A 26,049-nucleotide genomic window follows, 5' to 3' on the forward strand; every position below is an offset into this window, starting at 1 on the left:
CTTTAGTGACAAAACGGATGGCACTGTGATAAACTGCATCCAGTTTGCTGAGTAGAGTGTTGGAAGCAATTTTGTAGATGACATCGCCGAAGTCGAGGATCGGTAGGATAGTCAGTTTTACTAGGGTAAGTTTGGCGGCGTGAGTGAAGGAGGCTTTGTTGCGGAATAGAAAGCCGACTCTTGATTTGATTTTCGATTGGAGATGTTTGATATGGGTCTGGAAGGAGAGTTTAGAGTCTAGCCAGACACCTAGGTACTTATAGGTGTCCACATATTCAAGGTCGGAACCATCCAGGGTGGTGATGCTGGTCAGGCGTGCGGGTGCAGGCAGCGAACGGTTGAACAGCATGCATTTGGTTTTACTAGCGTTTAAGAGCAGTTGGAGGCCACGGAAGGAGTGCTGTATGGCATTGAAGCTCGTTTGGAGGTTAGATAGCACAGTGTCCAAGGACGGGCCGGAAGTATATAGAATGGTGTCGTCTGCGTAGAGGTGGATCAGGGAATCGCCCGCAGCATGAGAAACATCATTGATATATACAGAGAAAAGAGTCGGCCCGAGAATTGAACCCTGTGGCACCCCCATAGAGACTGCCAGAGGACCGGACAGCATGCCCTCCGATTTGACACACTGAACTCTGTCTGCAAAGTAATTGGTGAACCAGGCAAGGCAGTCATCCGAAAAACCGAGGCTACTGAGTCTGCCGATAAGAATACGGTGATTGACAGAGTCGAAAGCCTTGGCAAGGTCTATGAAGACGGCTGCACAGTACTGTCTTTTATCGATGGCGGTTATGATATCGTTTAGTACCTTGAGCGTGGCTGAGGTACACCCGTGACCGGCTCGGAAACCAGATTGCACAGCGGAGAAGGTACGGTGGGATTCAAGATGGTCAGTGACCTGTTTGTTGACTTGGCTTTCGAAGACCTTAGATAGGCAGGGCAGGATGGATATAGGTCTGTAACAGTTTGGGTCCAGGGTGTCGCCCCCTTTGAAGAGGGGGATGACTGCGGCAGCTTTCCAATCCTTGGGGATCTCAGACGATATGAAAGAGAGGTTGAACAGGCTGGTAATAGGGGTTGCGACAATGGCGGCGGATAGTTTCAGGAATAGAGGGTCCAGATTGTCAAGCCCAGCTGATTTGTACGGGTCCAGGTTTTGCAGCTCTTTCAGAACATCTGCTATCTGGATTTGGGTAAAGGAGAACCTGGAGAGGCTTGGGCGAGTAGCTGCGGGGGGGGGGGGGGAGCTGTTGGCCGAGGTTGGAGTAGCCAGGCGGAAGGCATGGCCAGCCGTTGAGAAATGCTTGTTGAAGTTTTCGATAATCATGGATTTATCGGTGGTGACCGTGTTACCTAGCCTCAGTGCAGTGGGCAGCTGGGAGGAGGTGCTCTTGTTCTCCATGGACTTCACAGTGTCCCAGAACTTTTTGGAGTTGGAGCTACAGGATGCAAACTTCTGCCTGAAGAAGTTGACTTTAGCTTTCCTGACTGACTGTGTGTATTGGTTCCTGACTTCCCTGAACAGTTGCATATCGCGGGGACTATTCGATGTTAGTGCAGTCCGCCACAGGATGTTTTTGTGCTGGTCGAGGGCAGTCAGGTCTGGTGATGTCAGTCAGGTCAGTCAGATGCTTCGCTCCATTGTTGATTTTGTTTTTGCATAATGTCAGGACAATATTCCTTGTTGTTGACCTATCTATCCTTTCACTGCCTTCACGTATTTCTGGACATCCAACGTCAAATGGATGAATACATAGATAATCATAATAAAATGATCAATATGGAATAAATAAAAGTGAGTTGGAATTTACATTTTTTATTTGTTTAATTTAAGAAGGCAAGTCAGTTAATAACAAGTTCTTAATTACAATTATGGCCTACTGGGGAACAGTGGTTTAACTGCCTTGTTCAGCGGCAGAAGGACAGATTTTTAACTTGCCAGCTCGGGGATTCGATCCAGGAACCTTTCGGTTACTGGCCCAACCACTAGGCCGCCCCAAATAAATGTATCAATATAGTTTGCTAAAGGCATACATCAGTTATACAACAATTCATATGGTTCTGGAAAGTAGCCTACACTAGAAAAAAAAACAGAATAACCGGATTGATGCAGATAATTCACACAAGTAAAACAACATCATTTTGAGATCGATTAGGATATTCTTTATAATATAGATCTTGTCCTTTCCCCTTTAAGAGAACCATTCCTCCATGCCCCTCCTTGTAAGGACATGTTTACTTTTCCGTGCCGATATGTTTCTTCCTGGTTCCATTAAATAGTAAACTCTCCTTTAATTTGGATATCAGAGTGGAACAACTTTTGCCAAAGCGAATGATTAAAAATAGCTGTCTATCGAAGCTGACTGCGTGTGAGGGAGAAGAGTCCAAATACAAAATAAGTAGGCATTTTGTCGGAAGCAGGTAATAGAGGAACTCTTGCTCGGTCGTTCTCATCACTTTCACGCTTGTTTTTAGCTAGCTAGCATATGGATCAGTTGCCTATCGACTGTAAGTTACGTCCTGACTAGCTTGTTAGCTAGCACAGCTTGTTGATTTGTAGTCGATCAACAGCACTGTCAACTCAAACAATTGATACCTTCCATATGACATGAACTTCATGTTCTAGCTTCTCAAATGTTGGTATGTTTCAGACACGACTAGTTAGCTATCTATTGTTTAATTGTAACTAATATATATATATATACACAATGTTTTGGGGAGGATCTTTGCGTGTGATGTGCACTCGAGCGCAGTACAGCCCACGATAATGTTATAACCATACGTGGACATTGTGAAGGAATGCTTGGCATGTCACTACAATGGCTATCTTCCATGTGATGCCTAACTATAACGTTACGTTTTAAATGTCCATTTACGTCTCCTCCACTATCTAGGTTGTCTGCAGAGCATACTGTATCTTTAGAAACAGGTATTTGATAATCCGCTCCAACTACGTTCCAGATTTGTGATTACATCCTCGCCACCCACCACGCCCACCCTCCCACATATTTGAGGACCCCCCCCCCCCCCTGCCCGCGTCTCGCAAGGCGCTTGTGAAGAACCTGCGAACCGAGCCGTGTTTTTTCTATGGCTCTGCTGACCCTGCACCGTCCCCCGTCCATCTCCACGGCTCCGGTGAGTCCCCTTTCCCGCGCACATCTCAACGTAGAAATACTATACTTTTTATTTTCCATGACATTGCCTTCACATCATAACAGTGTGCGATTTGATGCACTGGCTAAGCCTGCTATTGCCTATTCATCCAGAATATATTTTATTTGATTTAATGAACAACAATCATTGCCTGAAGCTGTCCAGTGTCCTGCTTGATGTATTTATTATATTCTCGATGTCATCATGGCATTGTACCCTGTGGATGTCAAGGATCTTTGATGCTCCCTGGTAGAGAAGCTGGCATAGCCTCTGGAAGTAGGAATACTGAGGGTGCTTCAGCACCCCCTGATAAATCACAATAAATTTAAAAAATACGATTTTTTTTGTTATTTAAAATTGTTTCATATATTGTTCCACAATATTAGTGCTTTATTACTCCTGTATGAGCGGAGAAAACTACTCGTCAGCAGACGGAGAGATATTTCGTACCCCCCCGCCCCACCAAAATATTTCCTCTGCACCCCCCAGACAAATGTCAGCACCCCCACTTCAAAATATCGGCCATGTAGTGATAAAGCAGATAACTAGAGGGCACAACATGCCATATATCAGTTCTTCCCAACCCTCTCCTCGTGGACCACCCAACATTTCATATATGTGTCGTAGCCCTGAACTGGCAAACCTGATTCAATTAGTCAAGGGCTTGGTGATAGTTGACTAATTGAATCAGGTGTGATTACGGTCAAGGTACATTATGTCACAGTGTATCCTTATTTGTGGGTGACTACAGTAGTCAAATCTACTCCTGCTGCCTAACCCTTGATACCACCACACAGACAGTGTTCCAAATGATAACACTCATCCTCCTTATGTCCTTATCATTTCTCCCCTCACTCTTTCTGTATTTCTCTTTCACTTCTCTTTAAACATTTTAGAGCAACTTTAACAGGCTCATTTAAACGCTGTTAATTCCATGGCCTCTTTGGTATGTTACGAGTGTGCCAATACATCAGGCACCAGTTTCACTTTTCTGTTCCCAGCTCCCCCAGGCTGGCGGACATAACTTTGCCCCTCTCCCCCCTGCATTCCACTGTCATTGAGTCTTAAATCTCTACTACTGTTAATTCATTTGTTTCTCCTTCTCTCCTCCTTTCAAACCCACAACGCTCCTCTCCTGTCCTCTCCTGTCCTCCTTGTCTCCAGCACCCCTCTACTCTTTTTGTTGTGTCTGTCTAGACATGTCAGTTGCATAACAGGTAATGTTACTGTCTCAAGTTTCACTCACTCACACTGCTAAACCCCACTCCCTCATGCATTCTGTTCTTACTCTTTTTTTCCCCCCTCTCTGTTTTGTCTTTTCTATTCCTCTGTTTCTTATCCCCGTCTCCCTCCTTTCTCTGTGTCCCTCAGTCTTTAACTTCCGTAGTTGTTTCCTCTGCCTCTTATCTTTGTAGCTGCACATTTTACAAGTGATCCTGCTCATTCTTTCAGGACACGCCACTTTAGATTTCTCCTGTAATCAATGGAATGACTCTATAATTAAAGAGGTTTGTCACTCTGTAATCAGCAGACTTCATCATGTAACAAAAGATGACATATTTATCAGATTGTAGATTTTCACCGTGAAGACTTTATAGCCTGGTCCCGGATCTGTTTGTGTTCTTGCCAACTCCATTGTGGTCATTGTCAAGTGAAGTTTGGCATGGCAATGATTGACAGGGAGTTTGCATGATAGCCCAAACGAACTGGCACTGGCTAAAGGTTTAGTGAATTAATCATCTTTCAAATAATTTCTTGAAGGATGAAAGCATTCCAAGAAGAGGGAGACTTCAGAAAAGGTATGCTTTTTGTTGTTGTTGGTCTTTTGGTTGTGAATTAAATGTTTCTATAGTTTGGATAAAATAACCACAGTTGTGATATGTATGTTGTGAACATTTGAACTTGCAGAGAAAATGTTTTTAATATATAAATATATTTTTACAACCATTCCTACACAATAACATAATATACAATTGCACAGTAATTAATAAAACAGAAATAATAATTAAATCCCCCATAACAGGGAGAGCTTTGCTCTGGTCAAGGGGGCCGTCCTTCTCTTGGAAGGAGAGAGGGAGGAGCCTCATGAAGAGACATCACCCAATCACTTTCCTTCACCCCTGAAGCTGGGGGGCGGAGCTTCAGACACACAGCACAGACATCTGCATGCCATGGTGTCATTACTGAGACCAGAGGACACTATCAAACTGGTGAGACCCATCAGATGTCACATGTCCACCGATAGAATAAGCATACAATGGATAGGACCGGCATTGTGTGACGGTTTAAACTTGGGTCATCTGTAGTCTACATACCACAACAATGTGCTAGTGCTTAGATAATGCCTGGGCATCAGCTTATGGGGATAATGCAAGTCTTCAGCTCTCTCATCAGCCAGGGTTACTCATCACTGTTACGTGCTTCACCAAACCACCTCTGTGACAATTGCATGACAATAACAGGCGCGATGCACTGAGTAATGTCACGTTAAAAGCATCTACTAACGGGTCACATTCATGTAATGCTTTTCACTAGGTCTCAAAGCTCCTTACATTATAGCAAGGATGGTATCTCACCCTATACGCTACCAACATGTAACATCATAGATCTGGTCCCAGATCTGTTGGTGCTCTTGCCAACTCCATTGCTCGTTGTCAAGCCCAAACATGTTTGGCATAACAAGGAGTTGGCGTGATGGCACACACAGACTGGCACTCATCCACTAGTAACATCCACCTACACATTCATAAATGCCCTTTACCTCTCTCTCACCCCTTATTATGCTTAACTGTTCGCTTATCTCACTGTTCTTCCCTCTCCTTCCTACCTCCCTCTCTCCTTCCTACCTACCTCCCTCTCTTCTCCTACCTCCCCCTCCCTCCCTGTCCTTGCAGGCAGTGAGGTTGGAGTCAGTGAGTCCAGTCAGAGTGAGGTATCTGATCGTGGTCTCCACCCTCGGTAACAAACAGGAGAGCATTCTCCTGGGCATGGACTTCCCTGACACAGACAGGTGTGTTCCATGCTGTAACCATTAACATGTTTCCATGGATACATCAGATGGGTCTAGACTAGAGAACGACGTGTGTTAAAAATAAATCTAGTATATGTTGCCAAAACCGAGGGATGAAAACAGTCTGTCTCTGTGTGTTTCAGTGATCAGTGTACTATCGGTATGGTTGTGCCCATATGGAGTGCCACACAAGTGTACCTGGACGGAGATGGGTAAGAAGCAGGAGAAAACCCACTGCCATTAGAAACAGAGAGAAAAATTGATGGATTTCCTGAGTGCAGGAGTCAAATGAGGAAACTAGGAAATGGCTAGCTGAGCCTGTTCCACGGTTGGCCTGGCATCTTGGAGGCTGGCCAGACATAATAATACCAATGAGTAATCTGTCTCTGTTTATGTACCTGAATTACATCTGTTTCTGTCACTATGTCACCCCTTATGTCGACACTTTTAACATCTGCATTCAACACATACAGTGCATTCGGAAAGTATTCAGACCCCTTGACTTTTACACCATTTTGTTACATTACAGCCTTATTCTAAAATGGATTAAATAAAACATTTTCCTCATCAATCTACACACAATACCCCATAATGACAAAGCAAAAATAGGTTTTAGAAATGTTTGCCAAAAAAAGAAGGAAATATTATATATACATATATACATTTGCATAAGATTTCAGACCCTTTCCTCAGCACTTTGTTGAGGCACCTTTGGCAGCTATTTGTCTTCTTGGGTATGGCACAACAAGCTTGGCACACCTGTATTTGGGGAGTTTCTCTCATTCTCTGTAGATCCTTTCAAGCTCTGTCAGGTTGGATGGGAAGCGTCGCTGCAGTTATTTTCAGGTCTCCAGAGATGTTCGATCGGGTTCATGTCCGGGCTCTGGCTGGGCCACTCAAGGACATTCAGAGACTTGTCCCGAAGCCACTCCTGCGTTGTCTTGGCTGTGTGCTTAGGGTTGTTGCCCTGTTGGAAGGTGACCCTTCGCCCCAGTCTGAGGTCCTGAGTGCTCAAGGATGATCAATGGAAACAGGATGCACCTGAGCTCAATTTTGAGTCTTATAGCAAAGGGTCTGAATACTTATGTAAATAAATTTGTAATAAATTTGCAAAAATGTCTAAACCTGTTTTCGCTTTGTCATTATGGGGTATTGTGTGTAGATTGATGAGGAAAATGTTTTATTTAATCCATTTTAGAATAAGGCTGTAATGTAACAAAATGTTGTAAAAGTCATTGGCTTTGAATAATTTCCAAATGCACTGTAAGTACTTTATAAAGGTTTGCTAACAATGTGTTGACTGTAAAGTTTATACAGTGCTTTTTTTGGCTGTTCTGGGATGTGGTCAGGATTGTGTTGCTCATTAACCTGAGTGTGCAGGAGTGTCGGCTCAAGCAAGACGTTTCCTTTTACCACAGATCTAGGATCAGATTACTCCACCTCTGATCTTAACTAGGAGTATGAAAGAGTTCATGTTCAGATCTGGAGCTAAATACCCCCCCCCCCCCCCCCCCCCCAAACAGCATTAAGAGTTTTGATTTTGTAGCCCTGCCTGTTCTGTGTAGTTGTAATGTAGAGATAATATGTAGGGTTGGGCTCTATCCAGAATTTCATACCGTTTCTGTACTATACTTGGGAATACGGTATTACCATAAGTGTGTACAAGGGGCGCTAATTAGTAAATTATAATAATAATAATGACACATATTTGACTCACAACACAATTTAGGCAACAGGGAATTTAATGTCTCTGCTGTAACCAAGAAGCTTGATCTTGACACCTAGTTAGCAAACCAAATGCATAGCTGGAGCCCTGAACTGGATAACATTTATTTGACACATCTTAGACTTCTTATTGTTATACTCAACTTTTTTTTTTTTTTATCGGTATTGAAAATTATACCGGCTGTATTTTGAAATAGCCCGTTAAATGGTATATTCGGCCAAGCCTAGTAATAGGGCTCACATGCTGTGTGTCTGTTTGGTACAGACTGTCTTTGATCTGACACTCACACCCACAGACCGGTTTTCTGCCATCAGCAGGCTCACACAGTTAATGGTGTTCTCATTCTCACACTATCCATCTGTCTTGCACACGTTCTCTCTCCATCTCCCTCCTCAGTGGGTTCAGTGTCACGTCAGCAGAAGAGACAAGAATCTTCAAGCCTGTTTCCATCCAGACTATGTGGTAGGTTTTATTCAAGCCTGTTTCCATCCAGACCATGTGGTAGGTTTTATTCAAGCCTGTTTCCATCCAGACCATGTGGTAGGTTTTATTCAAGCCTGTTTCCATACAGACTGAGTGGTAGGTTTTATTCAAGCCTGTTTCCATACAGACTTTTATTCTGTTTCCATAAAGTAAACACACTCACAGTATTATTTTTCAGTACTGTAATAGAATGACCTAGAACCTCTACGCTTTCACCTGTCATGGCTTTGCCTCTTCCCCTGTGTAGATCCTGCAGGGGTGGGCAACTCCAGTCGTCAAGGGCCTTATTGGTATCACACTTTTCAGTGGTGTAAAGTACTTAAGTAAACATACTTGAAAGTACAATTTAAGTAGTTTTTTGGGGTAACTGTACTTTTATATTTTTGACTACTTTTACAGAACTACATTCCTAAAGAAAATTGATTTTTTTACTCCAAACATTTTCCATGATACTCAAAAGTACTTGTTACATTTTGAATGGTTAGCAGGACAGAAAAGTTGTCTAATTCACACACTTAATCAAGAAAACACCCCAGGTTATCACTACATCCTCTGATCTGGCAGACTCACTAAACACATGCTTCGTTTGTAAATGATGTCTGAGTGTTGGAGTGTGCCCCTAGCTATCGGTAAAAAAAAATATATATATTTTTGATATTTGTGATGCCAATTTTTCTCCCCAGTTTTGTGATATCCAATTGGTAGTTAGTCTTGTCCCATCATCGGAGGAAACACCGTAAAAACTGGTGACCATGTCAGCGTGCATGCGTCCGGACCGCCACAGGAGTTGCTAGAGTGGCCAAACCCTCCCCTAACCCGGACAACGCTGGGCCAATTTTGTACCACCTCATGGATCTCCGGGTTGCGGCCGGCTGTTACACAGACCGTGATCGAATCCGGATCTGTAGTGACGCCTCTAGCGCGGCGATGGCGCCTTAGACCGCTGTGCCATTCAGGATGCCTACTTTTGATACTGAAGTACATTTTAGCAATTACATTTACATTTGATACTTAAGTATACTTAAAACAAAATACTTTTAGACTTTTACTCAAGTAGTATTTTACTGGGTGACTTTTACTTGAGTCATTTTCTATTAAGATATCTTAACTTTTACTCAAGTATGACAATTGTGCACTTTTTCTCCATCCCTAGCCAACACAGCTGATTAATGAAATTGCATTCTAAACTGAAGATCGTGATTAGGTGATTATTGGAGTCAGGTGTGTTAGCTGGGGCAAAACTGTGACTACAATCAGGCCCTCAATGACTGGAATTGCCCACCCCTGCGCCTAATGTGTCTGTCGCTGTCCCCAGGTCAGTGCTGCAGGCGCTGCATGGCTGCTGTGAGCGGGCGGTGAAGGGTGCAGTGATTCCAGGCTGTGGGCTGGACTGGGCCCAACACTACTATGGGCATGTGGAGTCTACCCGCCTCTGTCTAAACGAGTGGGGCGCTATGACAGGCCTGGAGTCAATCAGGAGGGACAGCGCCGGACAGAGGTGTGTGCACGTGTCTCTATTTATGTTTGACACCCTAGGGGGCGCGGCAATGTTGCCTGACCCTGAGCTCACCTGCGTGAATTGTTTGTTTATATTGTTTTGTTTTTATAGTTATATCGTTACATTTTTGTTTTATCGACATCTAAGTGCGTCGCAGGTTTAACAGTGTATTGTTCTTGGCATCTGTGACGACCTTAATCCTAATCGCTGTAATATGCGGAAAACTCTACAATCACTACCGGAGGTTGTAGAGATTCCGTGAGTAAATCATCCACCATCACGTACTCTCATGAGTTTATGCTCACACTCCAAAACAGCATTGCCTTGGTTGTTCTACAAAGTCAAAAAGGGGAGCTAAGAGCCGAGGCTCAAGAGGTGGAATCGGGAACACCGTATGGAGGCGGGGAAGCCGTCACCCGCTCTCGAGAAAGCTCAAACTCGAACAGCATTACCTTGCCCGATGATAGTTCTACAAAGTCAAAAAGGGAACTAAGAAGAAGCAAGGCTCAAGAGGTGGTATCAGGAACAGAGTACGGAGGAGGGAAAGCCAACACCTGCTCCCTGTTCCTGATACCACCTATTGAGCCCTGTGCAATGTGCGGTCATTAAATAACAAACTGGATGAGTTAGCGGCAAGGGCTACGTTTGAAGAGGACTTTACAGAAACGTGGCTCAAGCAGGACCAGGCTGTATCACGACCGGTCGTGATTGGGAGTCCCATAGGGCGGCGCACAATTGGCACAGCGTCGTCCGGGTTTGACCGGTGCAGGCCGTCATTGTAAATAAGAATTTGTTTTTAACTGACTTGCCTAGTTAAATGTGAACCTTGATGGATACACTGTCTATAGAGCAGATCGAGACAAAACGTCACAAATAAATGTCTTTGTAGATAATACTTGGGTCACGCTGTGTAATGTGATTGGACAAGTGTGCACCAGGGACCCATCGGGAACATTCTATCTACCACACGAGTTTGGACAAATTACCATTATTCTGGTCTGTGCCTGGACCTAGGATAAAGTGGAGCAGCGGTCCTGTACAGGCAAGACAAGCATGGGAAGGGCTTAATGCAATGATGGGAAGAAAATTGAGAACAATAATATGGCAGACGGTTCATCCTTTGTAAATTACCTAAACTGGTTTTGTTAGAGACGGATGTAAACAAATATGTGCAAGTATCCCCAAATCCTCTCCTGTCCAGATAAGAGAACGAGGTGGCCTCATGCTTGTTAAATATTAAGCCACACAAATCACAGGGCCCAGACGGACCATGGGGCAAAGTACTGTAGGTATGCGCCGACCGGCTCAAGGGAGTGCTCACACGACTGTTTCACCTCCTAATGAGCACCTGTACAGTGCCAAAGTCCTGGAAGGTTTTGACCATTGTACCGGTGCCTAAGAAGTCAGGGGCCAAATGACTTTCGACCTGTGGCCCTCACACCACTTTTGGACAAATGCATGGAAAGGGTTGTTAGTAAGCACCTTAACCCTTCCATAGCAGATCAACTGGACCGAGTGAGTGACTGAGGATGCTACCCTGACCTTGGTGAACATCGTGGCTAGTAACCTTCAACATGCAAAATCACATTTGATTTTTTTATTTTAGTTCAGCTTTTAATACAATGCAAATACACACTGCTGAAACGACTACTGGACCTGAATGTCAACGGAGGCCTCGCAGGTTGGATGAATAGGGCCCCCGCTATTGAACTGACCCTGAACACAGGGGTGCCCCAGGGGTGTGTCCTTTCACTGTTCTCTATCTACACTAATGAGCTGAAGATCCAAGGAAGCAATGTGAGCCTTTTCAAGTATGAGGATGACATGGCTCTGGTAGAACTCTTCTTTTTTTTTAAAATTTTTTTTTTAAGCAAGGTAATGCCTGTTCTTAATCAGGAAATTAAAGGGGTTTGGGGTCAGCCAGGATGTACAGCAGCTTGGTGCATCCTCACGTTCAATATGACCGCCTGGTAATCTGAGCGTGAGGAGCAAAAGCAAATTGACCAGAATAGTGAACACAGCCAGCAAAGTAATTGGTTGATCACAAGCACATTTGAGCATTCTGTTCCACAAGGCAACCAAAAAGAAGGCACCGGCTGGCGTTGGCGACCCCCTCCCACCCTCAGTTTGAGAGGCTTCGCTCTGTCCGGCACCTCGTCATGGCCACGAAGAATGTGTCCAAACATTAATTTGTTCCTTGTGCTGTTGGAATACTAAATGCAAAGTAAATTGTATCAGTATATGTACTTATCTATCCAGTGCAGTTGGGACAGCGGTCGGTTGTGAGGGAATGTATTAATGTCCTCAGTGTACAACATGATGGACTTACTGGTTTGAATGTATGTGATTATTTTAATGGAAAGTGATGCCAAAGTAAAATGTCCATCCTGGATAGACAAAGTTTTATTCTGTCTGTGTGTTTGTGTGTTGGTGAACTGTGTAAGGGGAAGTGGGTAGTGATACTCTGTCTCTGCACAGCTCGACGGAGAGGGTGTCTGTGGAGAGGCAGATCAAAGAGGAACTCCGAAACATCATGAGAACAGAGGACCTGGAGAACATCACCTCCAAACAGGTACCACAGAGAAGGACAAGACGATGGTATGTTATTATTTAGGAACAAGCCCCAAAGTATGTAAGAAGACCAATACTTGTCAAGGTCACGGACAAACAATGGCTGACATAGCTGTCTGTAATACAAGTAGAAGTAAATAAATTGTCTGGTAATATAGAGGCAGTCTGTCTACAGTCTGTGACCTAAATTAATGACTTGAAGAGTCTTGTGTCCGGATCTATGACACCTCACTTGTAACACAAGCCATTTGAACCAGCCAAGTCACAACCAGAGCTCAACTGCCCCTTATAACCTTGTGGATGGATTGAATTCTCAGAGGGAGCAAACATGGTGTTGTGCTGTTGATCAGTTGGTCATCCTCTTCCTGTCTCCTTCCCCAGGTCCGCAGTGCCCTGGAGGCCAGGATAGGCATGGATATGAAGAATTACAAGGAATACATCGACAATGAAATGATGGTCACCATGGCGCAGATGGACAAGCCCTCCAAAATATTTGACTATTTGTTCCTGGTGAGTCCCATCTGTCACATTTGACCCTTTGGCTTATGCCACTCAGCAGTAGCCCCTAACCACAGCTCTGGAATCAGATGCCACTCAGCAGTAGCCCCTAACCACAGCTCTGGAATCAGATGCCACTCAGCAGTAGCCCCTAACCTTAATCATGAGGAGGTTGTAAAGAGTATATGACACTGGACCAGTTAAGTTGTAAGGAAATCTCCTCAGGGCTGATCATGACAGGAAGTACATTTTTAAATGTTTACATTTGAGCCATTTAGCAGACGCTATTTTCCAGAGTGACTTCCAGTAGTGAGTGCGTAGAGTTCATACATTTTGGTACTGGTCCCCCTGTGAGAATCAAACCTACAACCCTGGCATTGTATGCGCAATGCTCTATCAACTGAGCCACAGGGGAAGTGTGCTGCAACCAAGAGTATGTCGCATGACTCGAACTTCCCTTTTCAGAGCCTAGTGTTTACAGTTGTTGAATATAAAGCTCTGGCCCTCTAGTGTCCTCTCGTCTTCTGTGAATAAGGCTCTGTCTCTCTCTCTTTTAGGGGTCTGAGTGGAATGCTGCCAACTTTGAGGAGCTACAGAAAAACAAGTAAACCTTTCATTTACTGTGTTGGTGTGCGTGTGCTCTTGTTATTGACTTGTATCAGGTGCGTGTGCAAACGAGCAAGCCAAAGTGTTGTGTGGTTGCTGGGTAACTAAGTTTCTGCCGATGTTTCAGTGTGGGATACATCCTGAACATTACGCGGGAGATCGATAACTTCTTCCCAGAGTCCTTCAGCTACATGAACATTAGGGTGTACGACGTGGAGGCTACGGACCTGCTGTCTCACTGGAAAGACACATACACCTTCATCAACACAGCCAGGTAGTCCCACCCTCCTCCCCTCTCGCTCCTATACGTTCTCCCTGCATTGCAATGTAACGATATGGCTTTGACACAGATTTGTTTTTTCTATAAATCTTTTTTAACTGTTTGAATGTTTTCTAACGTTGTGCCCCCCTGGATAAACCAGCGACAGTCTCACAAATTATGACACTCCATCGTAGTCGCACAATGATGACACAACACCTCTCTCTCCCCCTATACAGACAGAGTGGCAAGGCGGTGCTGGTGCATTGTAAGATGGGCGTGTCTCGCTCTGGGTCCACAGTGGTGGCCTATGCCATGAAGCAGCAGCGCTGGCCCCTTGAGGTGGCTCTGTCCTACGTCAGGGACCGCAGGCCCATCGTCCAGCCCAACGTCGGCTTCATGAAGCAACTCCACACCTACAGTGGCATCCTTAATGCCAGGTCAGCATATTCATTTATCGTGTGTTTGGTTTGTGTGTGTGACGTTTTTATTTCACCTTTATTTAATCCGGTAGGCTAGTTGAGAACAAGTTCTCATTTACAACTGTGACCAGGCCAAGATAAGGCACAGCAGATTGACACATACAACAACACATGGAATAATCAAACATACAGTAGAAAAAATAAGAGTCTATATACAGCGTGTAAATGAGGTAAGATAAGGGAGGTAAGGCAATAAATAAGTAATTGAAGCAATTGCAATATAGCAATTAAACACTGGAATGGTAGATGTGCAGAAGATGAATGTGCAAGTAGAGATACTGGGGTGCAAAGGAGAAAGATAAATAAGTACAGTATGGGGATGAGGTCGTTGGATGGGCTATTTACAGATGGGCTATGTACAGGTGCAGTGATCTGTGAGCTGCTCTGACAGCTGGTGCTTAAAACTAGCGAGGGAGATATGGGTCTCCAGCTTCAGTGATTTTTGCAGTTTGTCCCAGTCATTGGCAGTAGAGAACTGGAAGGAAAGGTGGCCAAAGGAGGACTTGGCTTTGGGGGTGACCAGTGAGATATACCTGCTGGAGCACATGCTACGGGTGGGTGTTGCTATGGTGACCAGTGAGCTGAGATACGGTGGGGCTTTACCTAGCAAAGACTTATAGATGACCTGGAGCCAGTGTGTTTGGTGACGAATATGAAGCGAGGGCCAGCCAACGAGAGTGTACAGGTCGCAGTGGTGGGTAGTATATGGGGCTTTGGTGACAAAACGGATGGCACTGTGATAGACTGCATCCAATTTGTTGAGTAGAGTGTTGGAGGCTATTTTATAAATGACATCGCCGAAGTCGAGGATCGGTAGGATAGTCAGTTTTACGAGGGTATGTTTGGCAGCATGAGTGAATGATGCTTTGTTGCGAAATAGGAAGCCCATTCTCGATTTAATTTTGGTTTGGAGATGTTTAATGTGAGTCTGGAATGAGAGTTTACAGTCTAACCAAACACCTAGGTATTTGTAGTTGTCCACATATTCTAAGTCAGAACCGTCCAGAGTAGTGATGCTGGCAGGTGCGGGCAGTTATCGGTTGAAGCGCATGCATTTAGTTTTACTTGCATTTAAGAGCAGTTGGAGGCCATGGAAGGAGAGTTGTATGGCATTGAAGCTCGTCTGGAGGTTAGTTAACCGTGTCCAAAGAGGGGCCAGAAGTATACAGAATGGTATCGTCTGCATAGAGGTGGATCAGAGAATCACTAGCAGCAAGAGCGACATAATTGATGTATACAGAGAAGAGAGTCAGCCTGAGAATTGAACCCTGTGGCACCCCCATAGAGACTGCCAGAGGTCCGGACAACAGGCCCTCCGATTTGACACACTGAACTCTATCAGAGAAGTAGTTGGTCAACTAGGCGAGGCAGTCATTTGAGAAACCAAGGCTGTTGAGTCTGCCAATAAGAGTGTGGTGATTGACAGAGTTGAAAGCCTTGGCCAGGTCGACGAATACGGCTGCACAGTAATGTCTCTTATCGGAGGCGGTTATGATATCGTCGACATCACCTGTATGTTCACTGTACTCTCCATTCCAGTCAGCAGCGCCACAGCGCTCTCTGGAGGCGGATGTCACGAGAGAAGAGAAAGAGGTCTGCTGCTTCACACAGCAACGAAGAAGAAGAAGAAGAAGAGGAGGAGAGTGACGAGGAGGATGAAGAAGAGACGGAGAGTCCAGATGAAGTTGATGAGGCAGATAAAGAGGTAAAAGTTACACAATGTTTATGGTTAGGATTAGTGCTGTGGTGATCATTCCATTGTGTCAGTCAGTAACTGTCATGCGAATGACTGCCGGTCTCATGGTAATTGACCTCTAATTAACATAGACACGTTAAGCAGCTCCAAAGTTTACAAACCGCTGATGCTCGCCTTTAGAACATCTACATTTTTTAAAGTCTAATAAATCCATTTAATATACACCATCACAGTAAATCCATTTAATATACACCATCACAGTAAATCCATTATTTTAGGCAGGCTGCCCAAACTGCTCCATATACCCTGACTCTGCTTGCACAGAATACAAGAGAAGTGACACAATTTCCCTTGTCAAAATAAATTCATGTTAGCAGGCAATATTAACTAAATATGCAGGTTTAAAAATATATACTTGGGTATTGATTTTAAGAAAGGCATTGATGTTTATGGTTAGGTACACATTGGTGCAAGGACAGTGCTTTTTTTCACGAATGCGCTTGTTAAATCATCACCCATTTGGCTACGTAGGCTGTGATTCGATAAATTAACACGCACCTAATCGATTAAATGCAACGAATAAATTAACAGGCACCGTATCGATTAAATGCAACAAGTTAGATAAACTAGTAATATCATCAACCATGTGTAGTTAACTAGTGATTATGTTAAGATGGTTTTTTATAAGATATGTTTTTAATGCTAGCTAGCATCTTACCTTGGCTCCTTGCGGCACTCATATAACAGGTATTCAGCCTGCCACGTCTCCTCGTGGAGCGCAATGTAATTGGCCATAATCGGTGTCCAAAAATGCCGATTACCAATTGTTATGAAAATTTGAAATTGTCCCTAATTGATCGGCCATTCCGATTGAATCAGTTTACCTCTAATTGCAACCTCTGCAGATTGAATTTGAATAATCATGACATGTTTGGTTTTCGATTGCATTTGTCAGTGGTTAGAGGGAAAATAGAATGCAGAGTACCAGGCCATTAGCGACTAAACGACCATTAGTAGCCTACGAAACCTGCTAACGCCCATCAGCACCTTTCATTTATAGACAACTGTTTTGGAGCCTAGTTACCTTGACTTAATGGTCACGTGGGATTTGACTGTGGTCATTTTTTATTTAACCTTTTTTTTTTTTTTTTTACTAGGCTAGTCAGTTAAGAACAAATTCTTATTTACAATGACGGCCAACCAAAAGGCTTCATGCTAGGACAAAAAATATAGGACAAAACACACATGACGACAACACTACAGAGACCTAAGACGACAACATAGCATGGCACAACACAACGACAATATGGTAGCAACATGGCAGCAGCACAAAACATGGTACAGACATTATTGGGCACAGACAACATCACAAAGGTCAAGAAGTTAGACATCAATGCATCACGCAAAGCAGCCACAACTGTCAGTAAGTGTTCATGATTGAGTCTTTGAATGAAGAGATTGAGATAAAACTGTCCAGTTTGAGTGTTTGTTACAAGTCGTTCCAGTCGCAGCGAACTGAAAAGAGGAGCGACCCAGGGATGTGTGAGATTTGGGGACCTTTAACATAATGTGACTAGCAGAACGGGTGTTGTATGTGGAGGATGAGGGCTGCAGTAGATATCTCAGATGGAGAGGGATGAGGCCTAAGAGGGTTTTATAAATGAGCATCAACCGTGTTGCGACGGGTATACAGAGATGACCAGTTTCCAGATAAGTATAGAGTGATGTTTCCTATAAGGAGCATCGGTGGCAAATCTGATGGCCCAATGGTAAAGAACATCTAGCTGCTCGAGCACCCTTACCTGCCGATCTATAAATTACTTCTCCATAATCTAGCATGCTTAGGCTGGTCATATGAATCAGGGTTCGTTTGGCAGCTGGGGTGAAAGAGTGATTATGATAGAGAAAACCAAGTCTAGATATTAATTTAGCCTGCAGCTTTGATATGTGCTGAGAGAAGAACAGTGCCATCTAGCCATACTCCCAAGTACTTGTACCTCAAGTTCTAAACCCTCAGAGGTAGTAATCACACCTGTGGGGAGAGGGGCATTCTTGTTATCAAACCACATGACCTTTGTTTTGGAGGTGTTCAGAACAAGGTTAAGGGCAGAGAAAGCTTTGTTGTCGAGCGTTTAACACAAAATCCAGGGAGGGCCAGCTGAGTATAAGACTGTATCATCTGCAAAAAAATGGATGAGAGAGCTTCCTACTGCCTGAGCTATGTTGTTGATGTAAATTGAGAAGAGCGTGGTGCCTAGGATTGAGCCTTGGGGCACACCCTTGGTGACAGGCCGTGGCGGAGAGAGCAGATGTTCTGACTTTAACACTGCACTCTTTGAGAGAGGTAGTTGGCAAACCAAGCCAAAGACCCCTCCGAGACACCAATACTTTTTAGCCGACCCACAAGAATGGAATGGTCTACCGCAGGTATCTCCAAACTGGGGAATGCCGTCGGGGGTACGCCAAATTAAAAAAAAAAATATATATATATATATTTATTATTATTAAAATGTTTGTTTTTTTCACATTTTCAAACAGTACATTTCATATTTTCCAACGGGGCTATACATTTTGGTTTAGTTTCTCTTTTTTTTTCTACTCGCCTGAGTAGCCTCGTTCCACTGCCAAAAAATTAAAATTAAACCATCTAGTGTTCAGCGAATTAACACATTGTCAAATAACATCCAATCACATGAACTGTTACTCTCTCGCGGGAAACGTTCACTCTTGCGCAGACATTTAGAAACGAAACATGACAATTTACAAAATAAGCCACGGGAGGTTTTTGAGTGAGAATAAAGACGACTTTTGAGTAGTAAGACATGTATAAAAGCAACAGATGCCATTTAATAAGAAGGGGCTGGAAGCGACTTACATTGTGAGCTACTGAGTGGCTAGGACAGGCAAGCCCCATACTATTGTGGAAGACTTAATTCTTCCTGTTGCTGTGGATATGGCTGGGACAATGCTGGGGGAAAAGGCCCAAAAAACTATGCAGACAATGTCTTCATCAAACACTGTTTCACAATGCATGAGATGTTTTTAAACAATTACTGCTTCTTATACAAGCCATTGAATTATATGCGTTACAGCTGGATGAGTCAACAGATGTGGTGGGCCTGGTACAGCTCCTGGTATATGTCCGTTACATTTATGGGGGGTCAATTAAGGAAGACATCCTCTTCTGGAAACCAGGACAATATGAGAGGTTATTTTTAAAGTACTGGACAGCTTTGTGACATCAAATGGACTTTGGCGGTCAAGATGTGTTGGTATCTGTACTGATGGCGCAAAAGCCATGACAGGGAGACATAGTGGAGTGGTAACGCGCGTGCAAGCAGTTGCTCCCAATGCCACTTGGGTACACTGCAGCATCCACCGAGAGGCTCTTGCTGCTATGGGAATGCCTGACAGCTTGATAGACGTTTTGGACACTAGTGAAAATGGTTAACTTTGTTAAAGCAAGGCCTCTGAACACATGTATTTTCTGCATTATGCAATGATATGGGCAGCGACCACGTAACGCTTTTACAACATACAGAAGTGCGCTGGTTATCAAGGGGCAAAGTATTGATTTTTTTTAAGTTTTTTTTTTTTTTAGATGCGCTTAGTTTTGTTTACTTGTCTGACTGCTTGCATGGTGAGTTTCTCACACGACTGGCCTATCTGGGTGGGTTTTTTTCTCACCTGAGTTATCTGAATCTAGGATTACAGGGACTCTCCGCAACTATATTCAATGTGCGGGACAGAATTGAGGCTATTGTTAAGAAGTTGGAGCTCTTTTCTGTCTGAATTAACAAAAACGACAAGACAGGCCTTTCCATCATTGTATGTTTTTTTTTTTTTGTGTGTGCAAATTAACTCAAGCTTACGGACAATGTCAAATGTGATATAGCGATGCACCTGAGTGAGCTGGATGCACAATTACGCAGGTGCTTTCCCGAAATGGACAACACAAACTGGATTCGTTATCCCTTTCATGCCCTGCCTCCATACCTGAAAGAGCCTCGTCAAAATTGCAGCAAGCAGTTCTGTGAAAATTGAATCGGAAGCCACTGCCAGGTTTCTGGATTGGGCTGTGCTCAGTTTCATCGTGCCAAGTACTGATGCAACCACGTACTTATGTGAGATTGGCTTCTCGGCCCTCACTAGCATTAAAACAACTAAATACAGGCACAGACTGTGTGTGGAAAATGATGTAAGACTGAGACTCTGTCAAATACAAACCAACATTGCAGAGTTGTGCATCCTTTCAAGCACACCCTTCTCATTAACCTGTGATGAACAAATAAGGTTTTATATGTAAGATGGCTAAATAAAGAGCACAATTATTAGTGCCCTGGTCCTATTAGAGCTCTTTGTCACAACCCGGCTCGTGGGAAGTGACACTCACACTCAATCTTATGTTTAATAAATGTATTGTTTGTGTGTGGGGGGCAGGCTTACAATGATGGCAAAAAACATTTGAGAGTGCGCTGACCCTGGTGCTAGAGGGGGAACGCAGCTGGAGGTTGACTGTTTGAAGGGGTACGGGACTATAAACATTTTAGGAACCATTGGTCTACCATATCAAAAGCTTTGGCCAAGTCAATAAAAATAGCAGCACAACATTGCTTAGAATCAAGGGCAATGGTGACCTCATTAAGGGCGTTACTCGTGACCGTCACCGTAACAGCCCTAGTTAGGATGATATTGTCAAGATCCGGATTATTTGTATTTTGAGGTGCAATCAAAAGACTTCTCTCTCAATCTCTGTCTTGACTAGGTATTTGAGGAGCCTGCCCCCAAGGTTGAGACTGACGCAGAAGCTTCACTCACGGAACTGGCCTCCCCACTCACGGAACTGGCCTCCCCACTCACGGAACTGGCCTCCCCACTCACGGAACTGGCCTCCCCACTCACGAAACCGGCCTCCCCACTCACGGAACCGGCCTCCCCACTCACGGAACCGGCCTCCCCACTCACGGAACCGGCCTCCCCACTCACGGAACCGGCCTCCCCACTCACGGAACCGGCCTCCCCACTCACGGAACCGGCCTCCCCACTCACGGAACCGGCCTCCCCACTCACGGAACCGGCCTCCCCACTGGCCTCCCCACTCACGGAACCGGCCTCCCCACTGGCCTCCCCACTCACGGAACCGGCCTCCCCACTCACGGAACCGGCCTCCCCACTGGCCTCCCCACTCACGGAACTGGCCTCCCCACTCACGGAACTGGCCTCCCCACTCACGGAACTGGCCTCCCCACTCACGGAACCGGCCGCCCCACCCGCCCCACCCACGGAACCGGCCGCCCCACCCACGGAACCGTCTGCAGCTAATCCCCTTATCACTGTACACGACAGTGACAAGGTAGGCAACCTCTCTTACAAGTGACATGACAAAACCTTCTCAAAAATGTATATTACATTGAACCAATGTCAAAACCAACCTGTTTATCCATCTTTAATATCCTCCCTCTAGGCGTCCTCTCAGAGCCCCAGTCGCAGTGGCAGGATGAACCTCTTTTCTCTCATGCAGTCCATCAACGAACTGGACGATGAGGATCTAAGGAATGAACAGGTAAGAGGAGGAAAAGATGGAGAAGAGGTGAAAGAGAATAGATAGCAACCATTTTTCTTACCTTTTTATTATTCGGTGATGTAGATTGCCAACAGTCACCGGCGGTCTCCAGGGCAGCGGAGGCGGAGTCATGGACGGAAGGGCCTCATGCATCAGAGGGCCCATGTGGACGGTTCACCTGAGCCAAGCAGCCTATCAGGTCCCAGAAAATGTGAAGGGGCGGGGCCAAGTAAACCTGAGTCCAGGGAAGGAGATACCAAGACGATGGAAGGACGGTAGAGTGAGAGAAGGGGAGAATGGATGGAGAAAGAGAAGCCTAGAGTAGACACTAATGAGAAAGAGATGAAATGTTCTGCCTTCTTTCAAGCTATAAACATGAAAGTATCACCCAAAGATATTTATATACATCATGTTACTTAAGCCTTGTTCACACTGCAGGCCTTAAAAGCTAAAATCAGTATTTTTCAATTCTGTTTTGGAATACTGACTGTCCAAACAGCAAGTTACAAGTAACCAAATCAGATTTGTTTGTTCAGACAGCAGTCATTTGCTTACATGGCTACACTAGTTGTCATAGCAATGATGGGTGTGTGCGAGCAGTGGTGTAGGCTGATTCACTAATTTGTTTGTAAACAATTAACAAGCTTGTTAGCTACCACATTCTTGTCAAACTGTCAGTGGCTAGCAAGCAACAAGATATGCCAAATAAGTCTAAAAACCATTTGCAGGCAAATAAATCCGATTTGACCGTTCAGACACAAGTTGCATGGCCAGGAATCCGATTAGTACCTGATTTCAACCCACCTACGAAGGTGTTTTGAAATGTGGCTTGAAATATGTTTGTCTGTTCATACTGCAGGAAAAAGAACAGATTTGAATCGTATATGCATTTCTTTTAGTTACTTCAAACTGCCAATGTGAACAAGGCTTTAGACTACCAACTAGCATAGCGTCACACACGGAGTATACAAAACATTCATCGGGGCATGGACACTACAAGCTGTCAAGCGTTCCACAGGGATGCTGGCAAATGTTGACTTCAATCCTCGCCACAGCTGTGTCAAGTTGAGTGTGAAAAACCCAGCAGCATTGCAGTTCTTGACACACTCAAACTGGTGCACATTACACCGTTCAAATGCACTCAGATATTTTGTTTTGCTGATTTCACCCGCTGAATGGCACACACACACACAATCCTCGTCTCAAAGCTTAAAAACCCTTCTTTAACCAGTCTCCTCCCCATCATCTACACTGATTTGAAGTGGTGACATCAATAAGGGATCATAACTTTCTCCTGGATTCACCTAGTCAGTCTACCATGGAAAGAGGTGTTCCTAATGTTTTGTGCACTCAGTGTATAATTTGATTAATTGTCATTCCTTTTGCACAATATTTCATTTTAGGTTCTTTTAATGTATCACAAACTGTTCCCCAACACATTTACTCCATTGGTAGTGATGGCTCACTTTTTTTTATGTCACTGCAGTATTACGACACCAATAATTATGTGTATGACCAAAGCTTAGTATTTCTGGTTAGCCTTACCTACTGTCACTGAAGTTGGAATGTATGTACATTACCATACTGCATGTGTAGTGTGCCCTCCTTTTCTCCTCATGACCTCTATGCAATAATGAATTTGTCTTCTCTGAATTTGAGGCTGCCAGTTCAGGTTGTGTATTTTAAGTGCCCTTATTTTATGGGTTTTCTTTCTTACAAACGCACATACAAGCTAGATCTTTTTAGAGTTTATCAAAATGGCATGCTGTCTCAATGATCCAAAACTTGAATTTTCTCACTGATGTTTCAAAATAGTAATATTGAGTGACTGTTTTAAGCTGTGTTATTATTCTGGACCAATGCATGACCAATCCAAGGGCACCAGACTGTTTGCCAATTGTGTTCCTCTGTGCCAATGAACTTTCTGTCCTTTGAGTTTTAGGGCCCAATTCAATCAGATCTGCTTCAGCAGACAGCCGCGTAGCTAATGTTTTGACGGTGTTGGAGGTGGAACTGCGTTAGAGCTGTCAAATTCACAAGTGGCTCCCAGCATGCAGTCGCGTTAAGAAAAAACCCATGCCGACTTGTTTACAAGTTGGAACACTGGAATGTGAGATGTAATCCACACCTCCATTATGCTGATTAGGAATCCTCATTTATTTTGTTAAATGATTTTTCAATTTGAGCGTAATTATTTCTCTATAGCCTTCACGTTGTCATTCTGAACTTCCTCCGTGACTGCAGCGGATTTTGTTACAATGATCGAGCAGCTGCTCACTGGTTTGACAGTTCCACTCACCTGCGACACCACCAAAACATCCGCTAAGCGGTTTCCTGCTGTCGCCGGTTAACGCTTGAACTGATTGAATGTAAAGCCTTAATCTAAAGACAACAGATTTGAGGATCATTAGAAAACTCGTACCCTCTTTTTTTAATTTTTTATCTTGGGTGTTAAATCCCTTTAAGTTATTGGAGATGTTTTATTTCTTTTTTTAAATATTTCACTGTCGTTCCACAAATAGCCTTGCTGTAGGAGTGCCTTGGACGTGGGACCCAAATAACCAAGTTATTTCCCGAATACACAGACCCTGATTTAAAGTATTTATAATATCTACGGTATATTGCTTTTTCTCCGAGCTGGTGGCTTTTTTTCATATTGTTTTAACGGTTTGTCTTCATGACCAGTGTGCATGTTAGCATGATTTTGTTCAGGTTACGTTTTTTGTGTCTTTTGGACTTTTGAGGTAGTTTTGGCATTATGGTGAAAGTTTCTGAACTTTCCTCAGTTAAACTGAATGGTTCTTCATTGATCCATTTTTTTTTTTTTAAGTCTTCAGCTGGCTGTTGTTTTTATATTCATAATTGAAACAAGTTTCCACCACATCATCCCATTGACACTGCCTGAGCCGACCTCTGCTGTACTGCAATCAAATCCATCAATGACCTGTATCTGTCATTGTTCTGGATAAGTGTTATCTCCCCCACTGTTTTCAGCACATTTGTTTACAGCTATACTGTATGAGTGAATAAATGTTTCAGAGTAACCAATGTCATGTTCAGTTGTCTGCCTTTTTTTTAAATTGAATTATACAATGTTTTCTGTGTACTTGTCAACACGATACAACAAACAGGAAAAAAAAGGGATATTTTGTTGGCTTGACTTAGAACCTTTAGTTATTTTGGTATTTACATAATACTAGTTTAATGGAAACTTTTGGCCCCTAAAGTCAGATCCTGATGACTTTTTGTTGTGGTTCACTGAGTAACTCCTCCCTCTTTCATCGCTGTCTGAAATGACTGAACCTGAAGGGGAAAACAAGTGATTAATATATCTCCTTAAACACAACCTCAAACAAACAAATGCCTGTTGTCACATACACACATGGATGACTTGACAGTCCTTTGGTCAAAATCCCTATACCATTTGATACTGCCTCTGTATGTACTGCATCAGGACTACTGCAACATGGACTGTCTCAAACATATGCCTGTATTTACAGCATCAGAGCAGTACTGCCAGGGGTTGTGTCTGTACACCATCCTAATGATGCCAGCCTAAAGACACCTCTGTGCCAGCACCTCGCCCACAGCCTGACTGGCTGCCACATAACGGGTGGAACCAAGCTCGCACTTCAAGGCACACTCTTTGGTGGAACACAACAGCACAGGGACTGGATCACTGTTGGCAAACACCTCTGCTGTCACGTGGTGCTGGGGGGGGGTAGACCGATGTAGAGAAGAGGGGGGGGGGAAGGCAAGAGGAATTAAAAAAGTACATCTGTCCAAGTATGAACGGGCACAGAGGTAGCCACACCTATGGTAGAACTTTTGAGAGGGCCAAGTTGTTCTCCAGTCCCTGTCCTTCAACGCTAAAGCCATCTGCTCCAGGTTCCGCGGGTTTCTGTTCGGGAACGTTGGCTTCATTATCTACAGTGGGCTCGGGTTGGGGCGCCGCCTGGTTCATACAACGGACTGCAGAGAGGGATTAAAATAAGAGCATGGAGTATCGAGCAGCTTTAGGAACATGCTAATCCAAATTTTATTTTCATTACATTAGGATTTACACAACACATTTGGCATCAACGGAGATCAGTATTTTCTTACCCGATTTGAGATAATGGTTGATTACAGAACCACTCAACTATCACCTTTGAATTTGAATTAATATCCACACATTTCGACTTAATTCACCCAACATCGTTCCGTATGTGGTCATATGATTAAAGTTCAGACTATACTTGATCATCCACTGTAGCGACTCATAAAATAGAAAAATATTATTCAATAAACATTCGCCATGACATGTGTGCCGCCATCTTTTACACTTTACATTGACCAATTCCTTTTTCGTCATTGACATCCGGTTCAGTGTCCCCACTCGCCACAGTGAGGCACTGTTGCGTTTCACACGCATTTACACCACAACTCACTTAGATGGAAGTGAGAATTCAATAAAGTCAAATGAAACCAATATCAGTTCATGTCCATAATTTAGAAAATGGCC

General features: G+C 43.9%; 1 protein-coding gene and 1 long non-coding RNA gene across 2 annotated transcripts; one reads left to right on the top strand and one right to left on the bottom strand.

Annotated features, from left to right (window-relative positions):
* Nucleotides 1-2,220: 2,220 nt before the first annotated feature.
* Nucleotides 2,221-24,591, top strand: LOC110504914 (protein phosphatase Slingshot homolog 3). Its single transcript, XM_036969630.1, has 17 exons — nucleotides 2,221-2,421; nucleotides 2,962-3,135; nucleotides 4,915-4,952; nucleotides 5,177-5,363; nucleotides 6,048-6,163; nucleotides 6,307-6,375; nucleotides 8,286-8,351; nucleotides 9,688-9,870; nucleotides 12,349-12,442; nucleotides 12,823-12,951; nucleotides 13,497-13,543; nucleotides 13,673-13,819; nucleotides 14,044-14,244; nucleotides 15,826-15,991; nucleotides 20,748-21,335; nucleotides 21,447-21,545; nucleotides 21,630-24,591. The coding sequence occupies exons 2-17, from the start codon at nucleotides 3,088-3,090 to the stop codon at nucleotides 21,822-21,824; spliced, it is 2,373 nt and encodes a 790-aa protein (XP_036825525.1). The 5' UTR covers nucleotides 2,221-2,421; nucleotides 2,962-3,087; the 3' UTR covers nucleotides 21,825-24,591.
* Nucleotides 24,033-25,902, bottom strand: LOC110504915. The gene is made up of 3 exons (XR_002470659.2): nucleotides 25,650-25,902; nucleotides 25,360-25,517; nucleotides 24,033-24,848 (listed from the first exon to the last, which is right to left on the bottom strand). It is a non-coding gene; the product is annotated as an uncharacterized LOC110504915 (long non-coding RNA).
* Nucleotides 25,903-26,049: the final 147 nt, after the last annotated feature.

This window comes from Oncorhynchus mykiss, chromosome 31 (assembly GCF_013265735.2).
Source record: "Oncorhynchus mykiss isolate Arlee chromosome 31, USDA_OmykA_1.1, whole genome shotgun sequence".
Classification (NCBI taxonomy): Eukaryota; Metazoa; Chordata; class Actinopteri; order Salmoniformes; family Salmonidae; genus Oncorhynchus; species Oncorhynchus mykiss.